Raw genomic sequence first — 19,927 nt, 5'->3', positions numbered from 1 at the left:
ATTTTTCCAACAATTGTTTACAGACAATTATTTCACTTATAATTCAGTGTCACAATTCCAGTGGGTCAGAAGTTAACATACACTAAGTTGACTGTGCCTTTAAACAGCTGTCAAATTACAGAAAATGATGACATGGCTTTAGAAGCTTCTGATAATTGACATAATTTGAGTCAATTGGAGGTGTACCTGTGGATGTATTTCAATGCCTACCTTCAAACTCAGTGCCTCTTTGCTTGACATTATGGGAAAATCAAAAGAAATCAGCCCAGACCTCAGAAAAATAATTTTAGACCCCGAAGTCTGGTTCATCCTTGGGAGCAATTTCCAAACGCCACGTTCATCTGTACAAACAATAGTACGCAAGTGTAAACACCAAGGGACCAAGCAGCCGTCATATCGCTCAGGAAGGAGACGCGTTCCGTCTCCTAGAGATGAACGTACTTCGGTGCAAAAACTACAAATCAATCCCAGAACAACAAAGGACCTTGTGAAGATGCTGGAGGGAACAGGTACAAAAGTATCTATATCCACAGTAAAATTAGTCCTATATCGACATAACCTGAAAGGCCGCTCAGCAAGGAAGAAGCCACTGCTCCAAAACCGCCATAAAAAAAGCCAGACTACGGTTTGCAACTGCACATGGGGACAAATATTGTACTTTTTGGAGAAATGTCCTCTGGTCTGATGAAACAAATATAGAACTGTTTGTCCATAATGACCATCGTTATGTTTGTGGAGGAAAAAGGGGGAGGCTTGCAAGCCAACGAACACCATCCCAACCATGAAGCACAGGGGTGGCAGCATCATGTTGTGGGGGTGCTTTGATGCAATAGGGACTGGTGCAAATTACAAAATAGATGGCATCATCAGGAAAGAAAATTATGTGGATATATTGAAGCAACATCTCAAGACATCAGTCAGGAAGTTAAATCTTGGTCACAAATGGGTCTTCCAAATGGACAATGACCCCAAGCATACTTCCAAAGTTGTGGCAAAATGGTTTAAGGACAGCAAAGTCAAGGTATTGGTGTGACCATCACAAAGCCGTGACCTCAACCCTATTGAAAACGAGTGTGCGAGCAAGGAGGCCTAGAAACCTGACTCAGTTACACCAGCTCTGTCAGGAGGAATGGGCCAAAATTCACCCAACTTACTGTTGGAGGCTTTTGGAAGGCTACCCGAAATGTTTGACCCAAGATAAACAATTTAAAGGCAATGCTACCAAATACTAATTGAGTGTATGTAAACTTCTGACCGACTGGGAATGTGATGAAAGAAATAAAAGCGGAAATAATTCTCTACTATTATTCTGACATTTCACATTTTTAAAATAGTGATCCTAACCGACCTAAGACAGGGAATTTTTCCTAAGATTAAATGTCAGGAATTGTGAAAAACTGAATTTAAATATATTTGGCTAAGGTGTATGTAAACTTCCGACTTCAACTGTATTTAGTACCCACTACCTGCCACCATGAGAAGTAGACATAAATCATTCACTTGAGCAAGGCAGCTCTATTGCATAGGGCTAATTCAACCTTAGCTCAGCTTTCATTTTCATGCATTTTAGACTACAGCTGAGAAATGTAACATGTCTTTGTCCAGTAACCTAGAGCACACTGCATCTACCACAGAGAAATAAATAAACATTCAATGCTTATGTCCTGGATCATTATTATTTAAATGTTTTCATCCAACACCTCACACAAGGCATTCATCAAAGCTGGACACCTGTCCCAGGGAAAGGTGTATTACTGGCCCATGTAAGACTACTGTATATTTGTGATTAGAAAACATTGTTATGAATTACTGTTTATTAGAGATGAATTAAGAAAGTTATTGCTGTTGCAGTAAAACATTGTCCTATTATCTTTGGTGCTGCACATCGATTGTTTAAAAAAACTAGACAATTATAGAAACACAAGATAAGAATTGATCATTTCCTTCAGCAGACAATTGAGATGACAGACATAATGCACGTTGCACGGATGGATTCAATCATTGCTTTTGCACATTATCCACTCATTTCCTTTTGACACATCTCACCTAACTGAGTATGTGCAAGAGTGTGGGTCTCATAGGTCCCTTTCCCATCCACTCTGCAAACATCCTCGATATCGGTTCTCCCGATATGCAATACATTGGCAAGTAAAGTTTGGACCTTTCCCAATTTTACAGATGTAGTTCAATAGTTTTAGAGTTCATCATTTTGAGGATGGAGTCACCCAAACATAACATCTCGCGTTCTCCAGATCTTTATGGCTGTCCTTATGGAGACTTCCCCAGATCACTTATGTCCATCCTCGTGTCTCCCCTTGCCTCGCCCCTAGAACCAGATAGGGATGTACAGAGTAGAGAACCTTAGAGTGAGCCCTGGTCAGTTGCAACACAGCAGGAGCATGAGCAGCGCTACCTAGACGTGTCAAGGAAGAGTCTCTTAAACCAACTGCCATGTCAACTCTCATCACGAGGGTCACCTCCACCAGAACAAAGACACTGCTCCGGGAACCCTTAGGCCTCGAACATCAACCTGCAAATTTAGAGATTTTTAGAAAATAAATCATGCTTAATAAAATGGCAGAGAAGACGTGATGATTAATAACATGGTATAGAATACGCATAACTCCTTTTGAGAGCATGATCTATCACACAGAGCAGGAAGGAAGGACACTAAAAACATATACTGTGGTTCATGTGAATTGGCACTTGAGTGCAAAAATCTTCCACACCATTAGATGTCTCCTGAGGATACCAGTTGCACAGACTGATGCAAAGATCAGAGAAGAGAGGAGCTCCTGAGTCAATCGCAGGGGTGTGTCTGTGTTTGTTTATATGTGCCCCATTAATGAATAGGTAGCGTGTTGCTAGCTGAAGAAGGGCAGAGCTGAACTGCTGGGGACTCTCTGTCAGTCTCATCTCCATGATAGCATTGTCCTCGCCTTCCTCCCCACTGCCTCCTCTTCCTCCTCGTCCCCCGCACACACCAGCGGCCAAGCCACTGCACACGCGCAAACATACAGACACGTCAGCAAAAACTGAGCTTCATATTCATGATCAATATATGTATGTGATTTATTTAGAATTCAATCTACACTTAACCAGCATGGCTACCACAGCATTCTGCAGCTTAGTGGGAGTATAATTTGTTTTTCAACAGGACAATGACCCAACACACCTCTGGGCTTGTTAGGGGCTATTTGACTAAGAAAGAGAGTGATGGAGTGCTGCATCAGATGACGTGGCCTCCACAATCCCCCGACCTCAACCCAATTGATATGGTTTGGGATGAGTCGGACCCCAGAGTGAAGGAAAAGCAGCCAACAAGTGCTCAGCATATGTGGGAACTCCTTCGAGAATGCCAGGAGTGTGCAAAGCTGTCATCAAGGCAAAGGGTGGCTATTTCAAGAATCTCAAATATAAAATATATTTGGCCTGCCTGGCTGGTTCCTCCAGAGAGCAGTGCATGTGCTGGTAGAGCGGGGGAGAGGAGGTGGTGCAGCTCTGCCTGGGGGGTCCAGCCAGAGCAGGGCTAGCCCTAAGCCCAGCAGAGAGAAGGCAGCCCTGAGGAGGGCCCGCTGGACCAGGCTGATCAGCTCAACCAGGTTCCTAAAGCTGTCCTCCGGGGTTTCAGCCATAGCCCACTGAAGCCCAAAACAGACCGACAGCCGGGGCAGGATCCAGCAGGCCGTGAACACCGTACCACCAGGACTATTCAGGTTGCTGCAGCGCCACAGCAGTTACTGTAGATCCAGGAGGCCAGAGACAGGATGTATATCAGGTTCTTCAGACAGCTGTCCTGCACCTGTGACAGGCGGGAGGGGAACAGGAAGGGATGGCAGGAAGGGATGGCTCCTCCTGACAGCCATGAAAGGAGTGGGAGAGAGAGCCTAAAAACACCCCCAGGCAGGCCAGGGGGTCATGGCCGTCCCAGGTGAGATGGAAGGAGACAGAGGCTCAAGGAGAAAAGCAGAAAGGTGACCACACAGCCCTCTGCTATTACATAGCTGTCAGAGAGCAGGGAGTCACAGCGCAGGAGGAGCACCAAGAGGGGAGGGGTAAATAAGAAGCGAGGCAGGGTCAGTCAGTCACTCCTTGGGGCTACCTCTCCACCCTCAGCAGTCTTGCTGGCCCAGTCAGGCTCTCCAGAGCAGCAGTACCTCAGAGGAGAGGGCTACAGCCGCTAGGCACCAGGACCCCTCAGCATAGCCCTGTGTAAACAGCTGACCTGCAGCTATACACACCCCTACCCCAGTGGCTGCCATCAAAGGGACCCTCAGCAGACCACTCTTCCTCACCAGCACAGAGGACATCATACCACGCAGGTACATGCCAGGAAAGCTATGCCGGCAGCCATCTTGGCTGGGTCGAAGCATGCCCATGTGGCTCGGCAGGTGTCCCGAAAAGAGGTCAGGTACAGTTGCAGGGAGGTCACTAGCTCTGGGGTGGGAGAGTGGCCATCATTGACAGTGGTGAGGTACTCAGAGGAGGCGGCGGGAGAAGTCTGCATGCAGCTGAGAGACAGACACTCTGGATGTCTTTGGCTATTCATGGTTCAAATATGTGCAGAGACGTGCAGTAAACTGTAATATTCAATATACAGCACATGAATGTATCTGGCATGATTACAGCTCTGTGATTACCTGTTTGGCCTCCGCCTGGCTGAGACCTGCTGGTGCACCCCCTATCTGGCTGTCTGCAGGGAACCGAGGCAGCAGGACCTGCCCACACTGCTGTAGGGGATGGGGATGCCCAGGAGCAGGGCAAGGGTAGGTACCAGACCTGTTTGGGGCACCACCTTAGAATCACTCTACAGGGAGATAGAGACAAGACAAAGGTCATTCAATGTGGAAAAATCAATGCCAGACATTACATTTTGTCAGCTGGTTATTGTCATGCAAAAGACTGCTGGTCTCAAGGTAATTGACAGGTAGACTAATTAACAAACACATTTAGCATCTCCAGGCCTCCATGCCACTGATGTGTGCCTTTGGAACATTTACATTTGGAAAAGTATAATACATCTATTTAATATACACCATCACAATAAATTCATTATTTATTTAAGAAAATGTATTTCAGAAGAACAGAATATGAGTTAGCCAAATGTACTGTATGTTATCTGGCTATGCACCCTGCCATAAGGCTGTAGAGTTGTTCATTTATTAGACAAGATATGCTTAAGTCCCATGACATTATTTTATATTATAATTGAACTTCGCTGTATAAAATAAAAGTGGCTGTGTAAAAGTGATCAATTTAAACAGGTACTACAGTGGCAAGAAAAAGTATGTGAACCCTTTGGAATTACCTGGATTTCTGCATAAATTGGTCATAAATGAAGATCAGATCATATTTTAAGTCACAACAATAGACAGTCTGCTTAAACTAATAACAAACAAATAACAAACATTACACTTGCGGGGTGGGAAAAGTATGTGAACCCTTGGATTTAATAACTGCTTCCAAACAACACAACTTTAGTTTCCTTTGTCCACAGAATATTTTGTCAGTAGCGCTTTGGAACATCCAGGTGCACTTTTACAAACTTCAGACGTGCAGCACTGGGTTTATTTGGACAGCAGTGGCTCCTTCCATGGTGTCCTCCCATGAACACCATTCTTGTTTAGTGTTTTATGTATCGTAGACTGGTCAACAGAGATGTTAACATGTTCCAGAGATTTCTGTAAGTCTTTAGCTGACACTCTAGGATTCTTCTTAACCTCATTGAGCATTCTGCGCTGTGCTCTTGCAGTCATCTTTGCAGGACGGCCACTCCTAGGGAGAGTAGCAACAATGCTGAACTTTCTCCATTTATAGACCATTTGTCTTGATGAACATCAAGGCTTTTAGAGATACTTTTGTAACCCGTTCTAGCGTTATGCAGGTCAACCATTCGTAATCTGTTCAAGGCGTGGTTCACATCAGGCAATGCTTCTTGTGAATAGCAAACTCATATTTTGCGAGTGTTTTTTATAGGGCAAGGCAGCTCTAACCAACATCTCTAATCTCGTCTCAATGGTTTGACTCCTGGTTAGCCGACTCCAATTAGCCTTTGGGTTCACATACTTTCCCCAACCTACACTGTGAATGTTTAAATGATATATACAATATAGACAAGAAAATACAATAATTTGTGTCTTATTAGTTTAAGCACCCAATGTTTGTCTATTGTTGTGACTTAGATGAAGATCATATCAAATTTGATGATCAATTTATGCAGAAATTCAGATAATTCCAAACGGTTCACATACTTTTTCTTGCCACTGTATATCCTAGATTGAGTTATGTAACAATTTTAGTTGTAAAAGACACACATTTTAGAAATTAAAATATATATATATATATATATGGTCTGCATGATGCGACTATAGGCCAATGATGAATTTAGAAAGTCATAAAAAAAGGAAAGAGCTTGCTCTCTACCTTGCTTTAGGCTGCACACACTGTTCTCTCATCAAGTGATCATATTTTCACCCATCAGACTATTCTCAATTGAATCCTGTCTTTACTAATATCTAAAATTAGCAAAGGTGTAAAGTATTTAAGCCAAAAGTACTAGTTAAGTTGTTTTTGGGGCATCTGTACTTTACTACTTGACACCCAAAAGTACTTGCTACATTTTGACAGGAAAATGGTCCAATTCACACACTTATCAAGAAAACATCCCTGGCCATCCCTACTGCCTCTGATCTAGCAGACTCAGTAAACACCAATGCTTCTTTTGTAAATTATGTCTGAGTGTTGGAGTGTGCCCCTGACTGTCGAGCAATAAAAAATAAATACAAATTCTTCAGTCTGGTTTGCTTATTAAGGACTTTGAAATTGTTTCTACTTTTATTTTTGATACTTAAGTATATTTAAAACCAAATACTTTTAGACTTTTACTCAAGTAGTATATTTAAAAAAGGTATATTTACTTTTACTCAAGTATGACAACTTAGTACTTTTTCCACCATTTAATATTTTGGGGATCTAGAATGAGCCATTATCAAATGGGCAAGTAAAGGGGCAAGACAAAAAAGACATGTCATCCGTATGCACTGGAATAGCGAATGGAGATCACTTTCCCGCCATTACATTGTTCACTCATGTCGTGTAAGGCTACTCACCGACAGGTGATATTCCGCCCAATCTCTGTATGCCATGGGCTCTCCAACACTGTTCCTGCAACTACCCAGTGCTTAATTTGGGAAGCAAAGTGAAATCTGTTCAAGAACATCGATAGTAATATGTTTTCACAAAGAAACATATTTAATTAAACTGCTGACAGACCTTCTCTCTGCACAGTGGAAAAAGGAATGGAGATGGAAACTCACAGTGGGAGATATTCTGTAGCTAAAGGTAATATGTGAGCCTATCATTTAAAATTCCCTATTCCTCGACTATTCAAAATCAATTACTAATGCAATATAAATGTAGGCTAAATTTGAATGTGTCAAATTCAGGTATTTTAATTGTTTTTATTTAGAGCTTGGACTTATAAACTCAGCAAAAAAATAATATTCCTCTCACTGTCAACTGCGTTTATTTTCAGCAAACTTTAAATGTGTAAATATTTGTATGAACAAAGCGAGATTCAACAACTGAGACAAACTGAACAAGTTCCACAGACATGTGACTAACAGAAATGGAATAATGTGTCCCTGAACAAAGGGGGGTCAAAATCAAAAGTAACAGTCAGTATCTGGTGTGGCCACCAGCTGCATTAAGTACTGCAGTGCATCTCCTCCTCATGGACTGCACCTGATTTGCACACTGTGCAGGTGTTGTTACACGTGGTCTGCCACTGCGAGGACGATCAGCTGTCCGTCATGTCTCCCTGTAGCACTGTCTTAGGCGTCTCACAGTACGGACATTACAATTTATTGCCCTGGCCACATCTGCAGTCCTCATGCCTCCTTGCAGCATACCTAAGGCACGTTCACGCAGATGAGCAGGGACCCGGAGCATCCATCTTTAGGTGTTTTTCAGAGTCAGTAGAAAGGCCTCTTTATTGTCCTAAGTTTTCATAACTGTGACCTTAATTGCCTACAGTCTGCAACTGCATGTTCATTAATTGTTTATGGTTCATTGAACAAGAATGGGAAACAGTGTTTAAACCCTTTACAATGAAGATGTGTGAAGTTAGTATTTTTACAAATTATCATTGAAAGACAGGGTCCTGAAAAAGGGCCGTTTCTTTTTTTGGTGAGTTTTATATTAGGGCTATGCTTATGCATAAGCTTTACTAAGTATATGGGTGTTTTGAATTCATCATCACTTTAGAAAGAGCTGTCCATTTCGTTGTGCTAGGCTTCGAAACAACATCCACAACGACCATGTTCTCCACTCAGTATCAACCTTTTGTTGAACTTCTTTCTTCAAATTGATCAATCACAGTGATGTGAATTTTAAAAGCACATACTGTTTTGATAAGTGTTTGATGTGATTTCCATCCCATTTGCATTGATGCCAGAGTGGTTATAGAGACAATTGAGCCCCAAGTACCAGGCCATTAGGACTGATGGTCGTTAGCGGGTTGAGTACTACCAAAGCACGTCCAGAGTGCATCAGATCAATCAAATTTTATTTGTCACGTGCCTAATACAACAGGTGTAGGTAGACCTTACTGTGAAATGCTTACTTACAAGCCCTTAACCAACAATGCAGTTCAAGAAATATAGTTAAGAAAATATTTACTAAATAAACTAAAGTAAAAAATGAAATAAAATGAAACAATAAAATAATGAGGCTACATACAAGGGGGCACCAGTACCGAGTCAATGTGCGGGGGTACAGGTTAGTCAAGGTAATTGTACATGTAGGAAGGGGTAAAGTGACTATGCATAGATAATAAACTGCGAGTAGCAGCAGTGTACAAAATTAAGGGGGGTGTCAATGTAAATAGTCCGGGTGGCAATTTGACTAATTGTTCGGCAGTCTTATGGCCTGGGGGGGTAGAAGCTGTTAAGGAGCCTCATGGACCTAGACTTGGCGCTCCGGTACCCCTTGCCGTCCGTTAGCAGAGAGAACAGTCTATGACTTGGGTGACTGTGGTCTTTGATTATTTTTTTTTGCCTTCCACTGACACCGCCTAGTATATAGCTCCTGGATGGCAGGAAGCTTGGCCCCAGTGATGTATTGGGCCATACGCACTAACCTCTGTAGCACCTTGCGGTCGGATGCCGAGCAGTTGCCATACCAGGTGTTGATGCAAACAGTCAGGATGCTCTCGATGGTGCAGCTGTACCACCTGGGGGCAGACCTTCAGAAATTCCAGGATCCAGTAGCAGAGGGAGGTGTTTAGTCCCAGGGTCCTTAGCTCAGTGAAGAGCTTTGTGGGCACTATGGTGTTGAACGCTGAACTGTAGTCAATGAAAAGCATTGTCAAATAGGTGTTCCTGTTTTTACACTGCTGCTACTCGCTGTTTATTATCTATGCATAGTCACTTTACAAACCAACTCAACTAACCTGTACCCACGCGCACATTGACTCAGTACTGGTCGCCCCTGTATACAGCCTCGTTGTTATGTAATTTTCTTGTGTTACTTTTCGATTTAATTACATTTTTCTCACCTTAGTTTATGTAGTAAATATTTTCTTAACTCTTTCTTGAACTTCATTGTTGGTTATCGGCTTGTAAGTAAGCATTTCACAGTAAAGTTGTATTCGGCACATGTGACAGATACATTTAAAAAAAATGTTATTATAATAATGTTAGTCCATCACCCTCCGATTCAGAATATTTCATTTTCATAGTCATGGCACACTTTGTCTAAGAGCTATTGAAGATTGAACGGTGGAAAATATATACATATTTTCAACAACAAAAGAAGTAGTAGATTTTCCACTATCCACCCCTGATTCAGAATATAACAGCTTCATAGTCATGGCATGCTTGGTTCAATAGATATTGAAGTGAGAAAACCGAATATCCAATATAAACAAATTTTACCTCGGTCATCAGCTTTTGTTCTGATGTAACTTAGAGCCCAGCACAATGTAAAAATGATTGGCCTCATCGGTGCTACCATAACTACCGCTGATCAGTTGCAGGTGCTAGCTACTGTAGCTACCTGGCTATACTAACTTCTGACCTTGTTTTAGCGTTCCGTTTTTTATTCTCTCTGCCAGGGCCGGCCAGCCAGCATCGAGACAGGAGCCTCGGGTACACACAATCCGATAATACTCCCCTCTTATTTTCATTGGGACTCCAGCTATTGATTACATTGCCACGCGGGAAGTGCATGTCGCCACACGGTCAGGTCTCGCTGTAACCCCCACATCCGATCTATGCCGGCATGCGCACTGCAACCAATGTTTATATAAATCAATGACTACAACATATGAAAAGTGCGGGAAATTTGAACTCAGGTTGTTGTCAACCTACACAACCATGCTTAAAGACATCAGAAAGTTTTTAACGTATTAAACATTCACAATGTATATGTTTTAAAGGTAGAATAATGTATTTTTTGCAGTAAGATACGCATCACCTGGACAGATAATCGCCAGAGTTCCGTTTCCCATATCAACAAGGGGACGTGTTTAACCAGTGCACCACCTCAAGTTGTAACTTTCGTTTCCTGGGTCGGCCGAGTGTCATATACGAGAGGATATTAATTTGTATTTTAAACTAAGCCACATACATATCAGCCAACAACCACGCTAAGAAAATGCTCCAAACATTGTGCCGGACCGGTGGTGCTGTTTTAAAGGTAAAATGCAGGGCATTTCAATGCAGTTAGTTTGCTAGCTTGCCAAACCAGTTAGCTAGCTACTAGCCCGATATTAGACCAAAGGAGCCACTACATGTTCTGATTAAAGGGCAAATTGGCTCTGGAATCCAAAACAGCCAAATACTCTATTTAAATGTGAATCGATTCTCTATTGCAGTACAGTTCTAGAAACATCAATCCATCAACTTTCATATGTCAAAATAATTTTAGAAATTCAAAATACACACTTGCTGTGCACCAGAGGAGGAAGCGGAGGACCAACCACATCAGTGAATTTCATACAAATATTTAAACGTTTAAAAATGTATCCTTTTTAGATACAACTATACAAAATCGATTCACATGTCACCAAATAATTGATTAAATGACAATGTTTTGCAATGAAGGTCTACAGTAGCCTCAACATAGTTGTAAATGAGAACTTGTTCTCAACTAGCTTACCTGGTTAAATAATGGTGAAATAAAACCCATTTTAAAAAACAGCCCTCTGTAGGATAGCACCATGGTGTAACCAGAGGACTGCTAGCTTCCGTACATTGACTTCAATACAAAACTGAGGCTCGTGGTTCTCACCCCCTTCCATTGACTTACACAGTAATAATGACAACTTCCAGAGTTATTGCAGCATGAACTGACATGTTGTCCACCCTATCAAAGGATCAGAGAATGAATCTAGTACTGAAAGCATAAGCTACACCAAGCTAGCACTGCTGTGCATAAAATGTGTTGAGTAGTTTACTCAAAAAGATAGACAACAATTTTGAACCCCCAAAAATAAAGGAGGAGGACAGAGCTGCATTTGCTTTTTTAAATGAAATATAGCTCTAGTTTAGCTTACTCACACACAGCTCAAGTATAGGGAGGCTTTGTTAGCTAGCTGGCTTTTACTATCCAACAGTGGAACAATTCCTAGTCAAGGTAAGCTTTTGGTTTTACTAATGTATTGCCACCAGGGCCCACTGGTGAAACTGCTTACTGACTGTACTGCATGATTGTAGTGAGTTTACAAACACCTTAGTTCTAGTAGCTATGTTGACTATGACGTTACCTTATGTTATATGGTGACAGGGATGTAGCCTGTGTGTAGCAGTTATGATATGAAGGTTTGGCTTGGAAAGGTTTTTTCACCTGGTCACAGACAGCTGATGTGTTGTGCATTGAAGTCCACAAGGGAAGGGAAAAGGTTCAGAGGATGAGAGTGTGTAGATGCATGATGGAATGCAACAAGCTGTTTGTATATGGCTAGGAAAGTTAACTGTTTTTGTGTGATTAGGGGAGTATTTATTCAGCTGATTCTGTTAAAATGTTTTTTAAACAGAACGAAACAGGGATAAACAAAACTGCATTTGTCCAATAGAAACTTGTTTACAACTCTTGTACTAATGATTACACATTAGATTAGCTAGATACAGGCAAGAGTGTGCAAGGCGGTATTGAATGTGTCATTGTCTGTCCATGTGTCACTGTGTGTCACCTCAAATCTTTCATCCAAAATGCTGTAATAGAAATAAGTCCATGCTCATGAAAAGAAAATCGCCCTCCCTCATCATGAACTATAAAAATTGTCCTCAAAAGGCACCCACCGTCACTGCTGTACACTGTTTTAACTGGTTTTAACAGTTGCAGCCAACAATATTTTACACACAAACACGTTTGTGGCATCCATCTTCAGTTTACACACAGGTGGGCAATCTGACGTCTGTATTGGCAGCATTTACGGTGACACAGCCTCTGCAGAAGTCTGGGCATTCATACTGCTTCACGGAGCAGTGCTGTTGAGCAGTGCTGTTGTCAAGGATGTGCGTTTGTGTTTATATAGCACCTCCCGCCAATCAATCAGGTCACTGCGGAGCTTTATGGAGCCCACCACATTGTTACAAAATTTGGGAGGCGATGGGGTAAGGAGCTCAATTTGGCCTCTGCATGATTCTGGAAGCTTCGCAATTGCGTCACACCTTCCACACGGAACCTCCAACCACATTTTCGTATTAAGCATAAATTGGCATTTTGTGGAAAAAGGATCAAAGCAGATAGTTAACCAATAGCTACCCGAACTAACTATTTAGCAATCTTATGGCTTGGTGGTAGAAGCTGTTCAGGGTCCTGTTGGTTCCAGACTTGGTGCATCGGTACCATTTTCTGAGATATACTGGGCCATATGCACTACCCTCTGTAGCGCCTTGTGGTGGAATCAAGCATTTGCCATACCAAGCGGTGATGCAGTCAGTCAAAATGCTCTCAATGATGCAGCTCTAGTATTTTTTTGAGGATATGAGGGCACATGCCAAATCTTTTCAGCCTCCTGAGGGGGATGAAGCATTGTCGTGGCCTCTTCACGACTGTTAGTGTGTGTGAACCATGATAATTCCTTAGTGATGTGGGCAACGATGAACTTGAAGCTCTCGACCTGCTGCACTACAGCCCAGTTGATGTGGATGGGGGTGTGCTCAGCCCTCCGTTTCATGAATTAATAGAGCTGACGTTATTCCTTATTCAACATGTCAGAGAGGCATGTTTGTTCTACATAGCATATTTGTATCTGAATGTTGCAAAACGTTGTGTCCTGCTGAACGCACCCTGGGTATTCAACTCATATCCATCATGTTAACTAGCATTGAAACCAGAAAGAGTACCAGTAGATAGCTAGCTGGCTATTGTTGAAACTACCGGTGAATAACAAGCAAGGAATGAATAACTATTTAGATATCTAATTTCTATCATGTTTAGGGTCATAGCTAATCACTGAGGTTTCAAGCTCCATCATTATGTAGCTTTTCAAGTTCCAATGCTCATGGAGTAATTTTCTGGTCATGATGCAACAATGTGTCACTCTGATGGTGTTTGTTATTGTTTCCCTCCAGCATTCCCAGAGGACAGTGCCCACAGTGCCAGTGTTGTGGGCGACACAAGCCCAGCAGCGATGTGCGTCCAGTCTACCCATGAACACTGTGGTTCTGTTTGTACCACAACAAGAATCCTGGGTTGTGGAAAGGATGGGCCGCTTCCATCGCATCTTGGAGCCGGTAACTTACCCATTGATCTGCAATTAGCCAGTGATCTGCACCCTTAATTATATTATCACACTATATCAAAGTATAAATCCTGAATATATTTATAAATATATCTCAAATTGATCATTTTTATGCATCTTGTCCTCTTTTGTATATTCTGTAGGGCTTGAATTTCCTTATCCCAATCCTGGACAAAATTCGTTATGTTCAAAGTCTTAAAGAGATTGTTATTGATGTCCCAGAGCAGTCTGCGGTCTCTTTAGGTGAGTGACATCACTGTGTTTGTCACTGTCATTTTCACTGCAATGTAGTCAGTTGGTCCTCGGCTCTGGATTAACTGATGTCTGATTACATCCACAGATAATGTGACACTACAGATAGATGGAGTCCTCTATCTTAGGATATTGGATCCTTTTAAGGTAGGTTGGTGAAAACCATGATGTCTTGATGTTATTGTTCATTGAATGTTTTTGCTTTGTTTTTAGATGTTGATAACAAGATGTACTTCCTTCCAGGCCAGCTATGGAGTTGAGGACCCAGAGTATGCTGTCACCCAACTTGCTCAGACCACCATGCGCTCAGAGTTAGGAAAACTGACCCTGGACAAAGTATTCAGGGTGAGACTCAAAATTGTGTTTCAGAGTGAATTTGTATTTATTTATCTCATTACCTTATTGTTTTATATATTTCTTTCTTCAGGAAAGAGAGACCCTAAATACCAACATAGTCCACTCCATAAACCAGGCATCAGATGACTGGGGAATCCGTTGCCTTCGTTATGAAATCAAGGATATACATGTTCCACCTCGTGTCAAAGAGTCCATGCAGATGCAGGTGAGAGGGGCTGGACCTGCTGCCAACAAACTGGGAGACAGATCTTCAACCTGAAATTATCGCTGAACATGAGCTTAATCTTAGCCTATCAGTTTTGTATGTGTACAGATGTACTCTCTTAATTTGATCACTCTGTTGTTGCAGAAAATGCAAACTTGTAGTGTATTTTGAAGTCCTACTCGAGTCTCCTTTTCAGCTCATTTATCACATTTCAATAGGTGGTCCAGGTAAATCATGACACAGCACAATGGGGGGGGGGGGGGGGTTGTTTTTTAGACAACTGCAAACTTCAAGAAGTACGGCATACAAGGGGTTAGTCAGCTAGGGATTCATGATGTCATCGGCCTCTCCTTTCTTGAGTGACAATAGAGGAGCAATATAGAACACTATTTTGCTCAAAACCTATTTTATTACTATTTTAGTGTGTGTACTTTACTGTATTTATGCTTGGGATATCGCTTTTCATCAGCAAAAGTATAAAAACATCGCTGAAGGACATCTTAATTTTAAACTTTCAAATTTCAGACTTGATTTGCCCTTACGAAAAAATATCAACCCACAAAAATGTCCATTAATTATAATCCACATAATAATTTGCATTTCCTGTTGCTACAGGATTGTTTTCCTGCTGTGAGAAACTGGTCAAATTAAAATAGAACATCTATACACTCTTTCTGACTGCCTTTCATTGTGTAGGTGGAGGCAGAGCGTAAGAAGAGAGCCACTGTGCTGGAGTCGGAAGGGCACAAGGAAGCAGCCATCAATGTTGCTGAGGGTCGCAAGCAAGCTCAGATCCTGGCCTCGGAAGGACAGAAAGCAGAACAGATCAATAATGCAGCTGGTAGGTTGATACACATACAGTGCATTCAGAAAGTATTCAGACCACTTTACTTTTTCCACATTTTGATACGTTACAGCCTTATTATAAAATAGATTAAATAAAAACATGTAAATCTATACACTGTTAGGTTCCAAATAAACAGAGTAAAGAAAACTCATGGACGCTTAGTAAAGCTCAAACCAAGTTTATTCACCCACTGTGTCATACAGCTGCAAATGACAAACATATTCACATTCACAAATACACCTCTGTTGCTATCCAGAACCTTAGGGATATCTGTTCTTCCTCTGACCTGACCTCGGCCCCAAATTCCTTACTCCTCCCCATAGGATCCCTGATGTCCAACAATAACATATTGACAGAATGTAAGCGTTCTACATTCCCCTCTCTCTCTGAATTTTTTTTGTTCAAGTTTAGTAGTCAGAACCCATCAACACAATTTCCCATAATGACGAAGCGAAAACAGGTTTGAAGTCATTTTTGAAAACCTATAACAAATAAAAAACAGAAGCCTTATTTACTCAAGTATTCAGACCCTTTGCTATGAGACTCGATATTGAACTCAGGGTCATCCTTGTTTCCATAGATCATCCTTGAGATGTTTCTACAACTTCATTGGAGTCCACCTGTGGTAAATTCAATTGATTGGACATGATTTGGAAAGGCACACACCTGCTGATATAAGCTCCCACAGTTGACAAAAACCAAGCCATGAGGCTGAAGGAATTGTCTGTATCGCTCTGAGACAGAATTGTGTCAAAGCACAGATCTGGGGAAAGGTACCAAAAAATGTCTGCAGTATAGAAAGTTCCCAAGAAGACAGTGGCCTCCATTCTTAAATGGAAGAAGTTTGAAACCACCAAGACTCTTCCTAGAGCCCGGCGGACTGGCCAAACTGAGCAATTGGGGGGGAAAGGGCCTTGGTTAGGGAGGTGACCAAGAACCCGATGGTCGCTCTGACAGAGCTCCAGAGTTCCTAGGTGGAGATGGTTGTCTTTCTGGAAGGTACTCCCATCTCAGCAGCACTCCACCAATCAGGCCTTTATGGTAGAGTGGCCAGACGAACGCCACTCCTCAGTAAAAGGCACATGACAGCTCGCTTGGAGTTTGTCAAAAGGCACGTAAAGGACTCTGACCATGAGAAACAAGATTCTCTGGTCTGATGAAACCAATATTGAACTCTTTAGCCAGAATGCCAAGCGTCACATCTGGAGGAAACCTGGCACCATCCCTACGTTGAAGCATGGTAGTGGCAGCATCATGCTGTGGGGATGTTTTTCAGCGACAGGGACTGGGAGACTAGTCAGGATCAAGGGAAAGCTGAACAGAGCAAAGTACAGAGAGAGCCTTGATGAAAAACTGCTCCAGAGTGCTCAGGACCTCAGACTGGGGTGAAGGTTCACCTTCCAACAGAACAACGACCTTAAGCACACAGCCAAGACACCACAGGGAGTGGCTTCTTGACAATTCCTTGAGTGGCCCAGCCAGAGACCGGACTTGAACCCGATCAAACATCTCTGGAGAGACCTGAAAAAAGCTGTGCAGCCACGCTCCCCTTCCAACCTGACAGAGCTTGAGAAGATCTGCAGAGAAGAATGGGAGAAACTCTCAAAATACAATTGTTAGTAGTTACTGTCTTGCCTCATCGCTACATCTCCCGTACGGGCTCGGGAGAGACGAAGGTCGAGAGTCATGCGTCCTGCGAAACACAACCCGACCAAGCCGCACTGCTTCTTAACACAGCGCGCATCCAACCCGGAAGCCAGCCGCACCAATGTGTCGGAGGAAACACCGTACACCTAGCGACCTGGTCAGCGCGCACTGCGCCCGGCCCGCCACAGGAGACGCTAGTGCGCGATGAGACAAGGATATCCCTACCGGCCAAACCTTCCCTAACCCAGATGACGCTAGGCCAATTGTGCGTCGCCCCATGGACCTCCCGGTCGCGGCCGGCTGCGACAGAGCCTGGGCTCGAACCCTTAGACCACTGTACCACCCGGGAGGCCCCGAACGGCTCCTGTTTGCTTCATCAAACTTAGTTGAATGCACTGACTGTAAGTCACTCTGGGTAAATGACAAATGTTTCTGTAATGTAAGGAAGCTTGATGTACAAGTACACCCTCTGGACAGGACTCTAGTCTCTGTCACCATTTCTGATGAATGACTCTTATCTTTATCTTCACCTAGGTGAGGCCAATGCTGTCTTAGCCAAAGCAGAGGCCAAGGCTAAGGCTATCCGGTTGTTGTCAGAGGCTCTAGCTGAGCAGGTAAAGTAGCTGTGATGGCTTCATCGTGTTCATGTAAGTGTGTACATGTTGATCTATTGTGTCTAAATGGCACTTGACCCAACTGTCATTGTGTTTTGGACAGAATGGAAACGCGGCAGCCTCCCTCAGTGTGGCTGAGCAGTACGTCTCAGCTTTCTCCAAGCTAGCCAAAGAGTCCAACACTATCCTGCTGCCCTCCAACTCTGGTGACATCAGTGGCATGGTCACACAGGTCTGTCTCTGTTTCTTAAGCTATTTAATTATGTGTGATTGCACAGGCCATCTTCCCTGTCTCTCGCTCTTCTTCCTATTTCAGAACAGTAACAGTATCTATTTTTCCCTTCTCTTTAGGCTATGGCTATTTATGGCAGCCTGGCCAAGCAAAGCTCAAAAAATATAGAATGTGTGACCCCAGTGACCCCAGAGTGGGCGATGGAGAAGAGTGAGGACCCTGCACCACCAGCCCAGTAGTGAATGATGTCAAGACCACTCAGAGTCAGGCACAGAACAACCACGAGTGCCTGTTCAGCACCTCTGTCTGGCCCAAAGGACACGCTGCAGGACATAGAAACAGAAGGGCAGGATAAGAACGTAAAAACTTTGGGAATGCTTAACAGCCTGGAAACATCAACCCATTTGAGACAATACATGTCACTTACACTGTTTTATTTTGAATGAGTGGTATTGTACACAGTACGTACACACGTTCCAATTGCAAATCCACGAGCTGTCGTATTGATACTCTTCTCTTGCATCAACAGATCAAAGGACTGCAGTGGTAGGTATGATAGTAAACTGCTAGACGGGTTTAGGGTGTTCTGAATTAGCTCCCGGGGAATAGGATATGATCTATTTTATGTGATGTACTGTTGCAATGATAATCTCCTGTCTTCTTCATGTCCAATTATTTGTCCTTCATATGTTTTAATTTCATAGTCTCATGAATGTTTTAGTTCATGTAAGTGAGAGCTTGTGCCCTGACATTAAGATCCTCCCTGGTTCAGAGCAAGCAGAGAAGGGAACAAAGGTCAGATTTAAATATATAGTGTCGGTCAAAAGTTTGGACACACCTACTCATTCATGAGTTTTTCTTTATTTTCACTATTTTCTACATTGTAGATTAGCAGTGAAGACATCAAAACTATGAAATACCACATATGGAATCATGTAGTAACCAAAAAAGTTTCAAAAATTACCTCAGATCAAAAATACATTATGGAAGTGCAATGTTTTATTTCACATCAATACCAGATCAAAAGGGTAATCTGTGAATGAGGAATGTTTAAAATAACATAGGAAATGTGTATACATTCAATGACAATACACTATCCTAACCAAAATACCAATAAATGGCCTTCCATGTACAATTTTAATGATGATGCTGTCACTATTAAAGGATTTGTGACTGGCTTTAGGGAAGATTGTAACATCTCATCATAATAAATCTTGGGGAAATTATCGGTTTGAATGATTTGGAAGTGTACACAGCAGGGATTTCATATTTTTTTATTTTTCCATATTGTTCATTGTAGTAAATATACATACAAAATTCAGTCACTGAAAGTTTGAAAATTAAATCTCAGTTAAAAAAAAAATCCTTTATCATGATTTCCACCACAGTATGCATGTTACACATAGAAGCCTCAGGGAGGGGCTGTTGAGTTATTTAGGGATATTTTGTCTACTAGTACCAGCCAAGCCACTTACAGCTTTTCTAAACCATTTCTGGTGACTGACTGATCTACAAATAATGAGTAGTTATTTATGTGGCAAGGTGATTTGTGGATCAGTCAAGGCGCCTGTTGCCAGCGATGTCACACTAGCCCCTACTCTTGCTGTTCCACCACAGCTGCTACAATATCACCAATTATATGAACCACCCCAACCAAAGCTGTAGGTGATCCTAATGGCTGCATTAGGTATAATGACATCATTCAGACTCAACAATGAAAAGGTGTTGGCCACCTAGGGATGTAAAGTATGTATTTTAATGTAAGGGAAAAATATACTGAACAGAAATATAAACGCAACATGTAAAGTGCTGGTTCCATGTTTCATGAGCTGAAATGAAAGATCCCAGAAATGTTTCATACACAAAAAGCTTATTTGTCTCAAATGTTGAGCACAAATTTGTTTACATTCCCATTAGTGAGCATTTCTTCTTTGCCATGATAATCCATCCACCTGACAGGTATGGTATATCAGTAAGCTAATTAAACACCACTCTAAAATGTGCAGTTTTGTCACACAACACA

The 19,927-nt window shown here is 42.3% G+C and overlaps 1 protein-coding gene, 1 long non-coding RNA gene and 1 pseudogene across 7 annotated transcripts; 1 reads left to right on the top strand and 2 right to left on the bottom strand.

Annotated features, from left to right (window-relative positions):
- Positions 1–1,657: 1,657 nt before the first annotated feature.
- On the bottom strand, positions 1,658–10,275 carry LOC118945277 (uncharacterized). 6 transcript variants are annotated; one of them, XR_016493282.1, is made up of 5 exons: positions 10,078–10,243; positions 9,140–9,344; positions 4,641–4,807; positions 2,414–2,530; positions 1,800–2,326 (listed from the first exon to the last, which is right to left on the bottom strand). It is a non-coding gene; the product is annotated as an uncharacterized LOC118945277 (long non-coding RNA). The 6 variants fall into 6 exon arrangements; XR_016493281.1 differs by lacking the exon at positions 10,078–10,243 and adding an exon at positions 9,936–10,075; XR_016493283.1 differs by lacking the exon at positions 2,414–2,530 and having other exon boundaries at positions 1,658–2,326; positions 10,078–10,268.
- Positions 3,296–4,620, bottom strand: LOC149970390 (GPI ethanolamine phosphate transferase 3, catalytic subunit-like; annotated as a pseudogene).
- On the top strand, positions 10,273–19,267 carry LOC110509878 (stomatin-like protein 2, mitochondrial). The gene is made up of 10 exons (XM_021591057.3): positions 10,273–10,698; positions 13,581–13,742; positions 13,894–13,993; positions 14,091–14,149; positions 14,246–14,347; positions 14,430–14,564; positions 15,261–15,405; positions 17,593–17,672; positions 17,776–17,904; positions 18,024–19,267. The coding sequence occupies exons 1-10, from the start codon at positions 10,657–10,659 to the stop codon at positions 18,141–18,143; spliced, it is 1,074 nt and encodes a 357-aa protein (XP_021446732.3). The 5' UTR covers positions 10,273–10,656; the 3' UTR covers positions 18,144–19,267.
- The last annotated feature ends 660 nt before the right edge of the window (positions 19,268–19,927 follow it).

Source organism: Oncorhynchus mykiss, chromosome 29 (genome assembly GCF_057628025.1).
Source record: "Oncorhynchus mykiss isolate SJ-2025 chromosome 29, ASM5762802v1, whole genome shotgun sequence".
NCBI classification, from domain to species: Eukaryota; Metazoa; Chordata; class Actinopteri; order Salmoniformes; family Salmonidae; genus Oncorhynchus; species Oncorhynchus mykiss.
This window is presented reverse-complemented; position numbering and strand designations above follow the sequence as displayed.

Bases quoted from the DNA above. Each gene is read 5' to 3' on its own strand.
- LOC110509878 (XM_021591057.3), top strand. From the start codon at position 10,657: ATGCTCCAAACATTGTGCCGGACCGGTGGTGCTGTTTTAAAG. The intron at 13,994-14,090 runs GTGAGTGACATC...TTACATCCACAG, and splicing joins GCAGTCTGCGGTCTCTTTAG to ATAATGTGACACTACAGATA. The intron at 14,348-14,429 runs GTGAGACTCAAA...TTCTTTCTTCAG, and splicing joins CCCTGGACAAAGTATTCAGG to GAAAGAGAGACCCTAAATAC.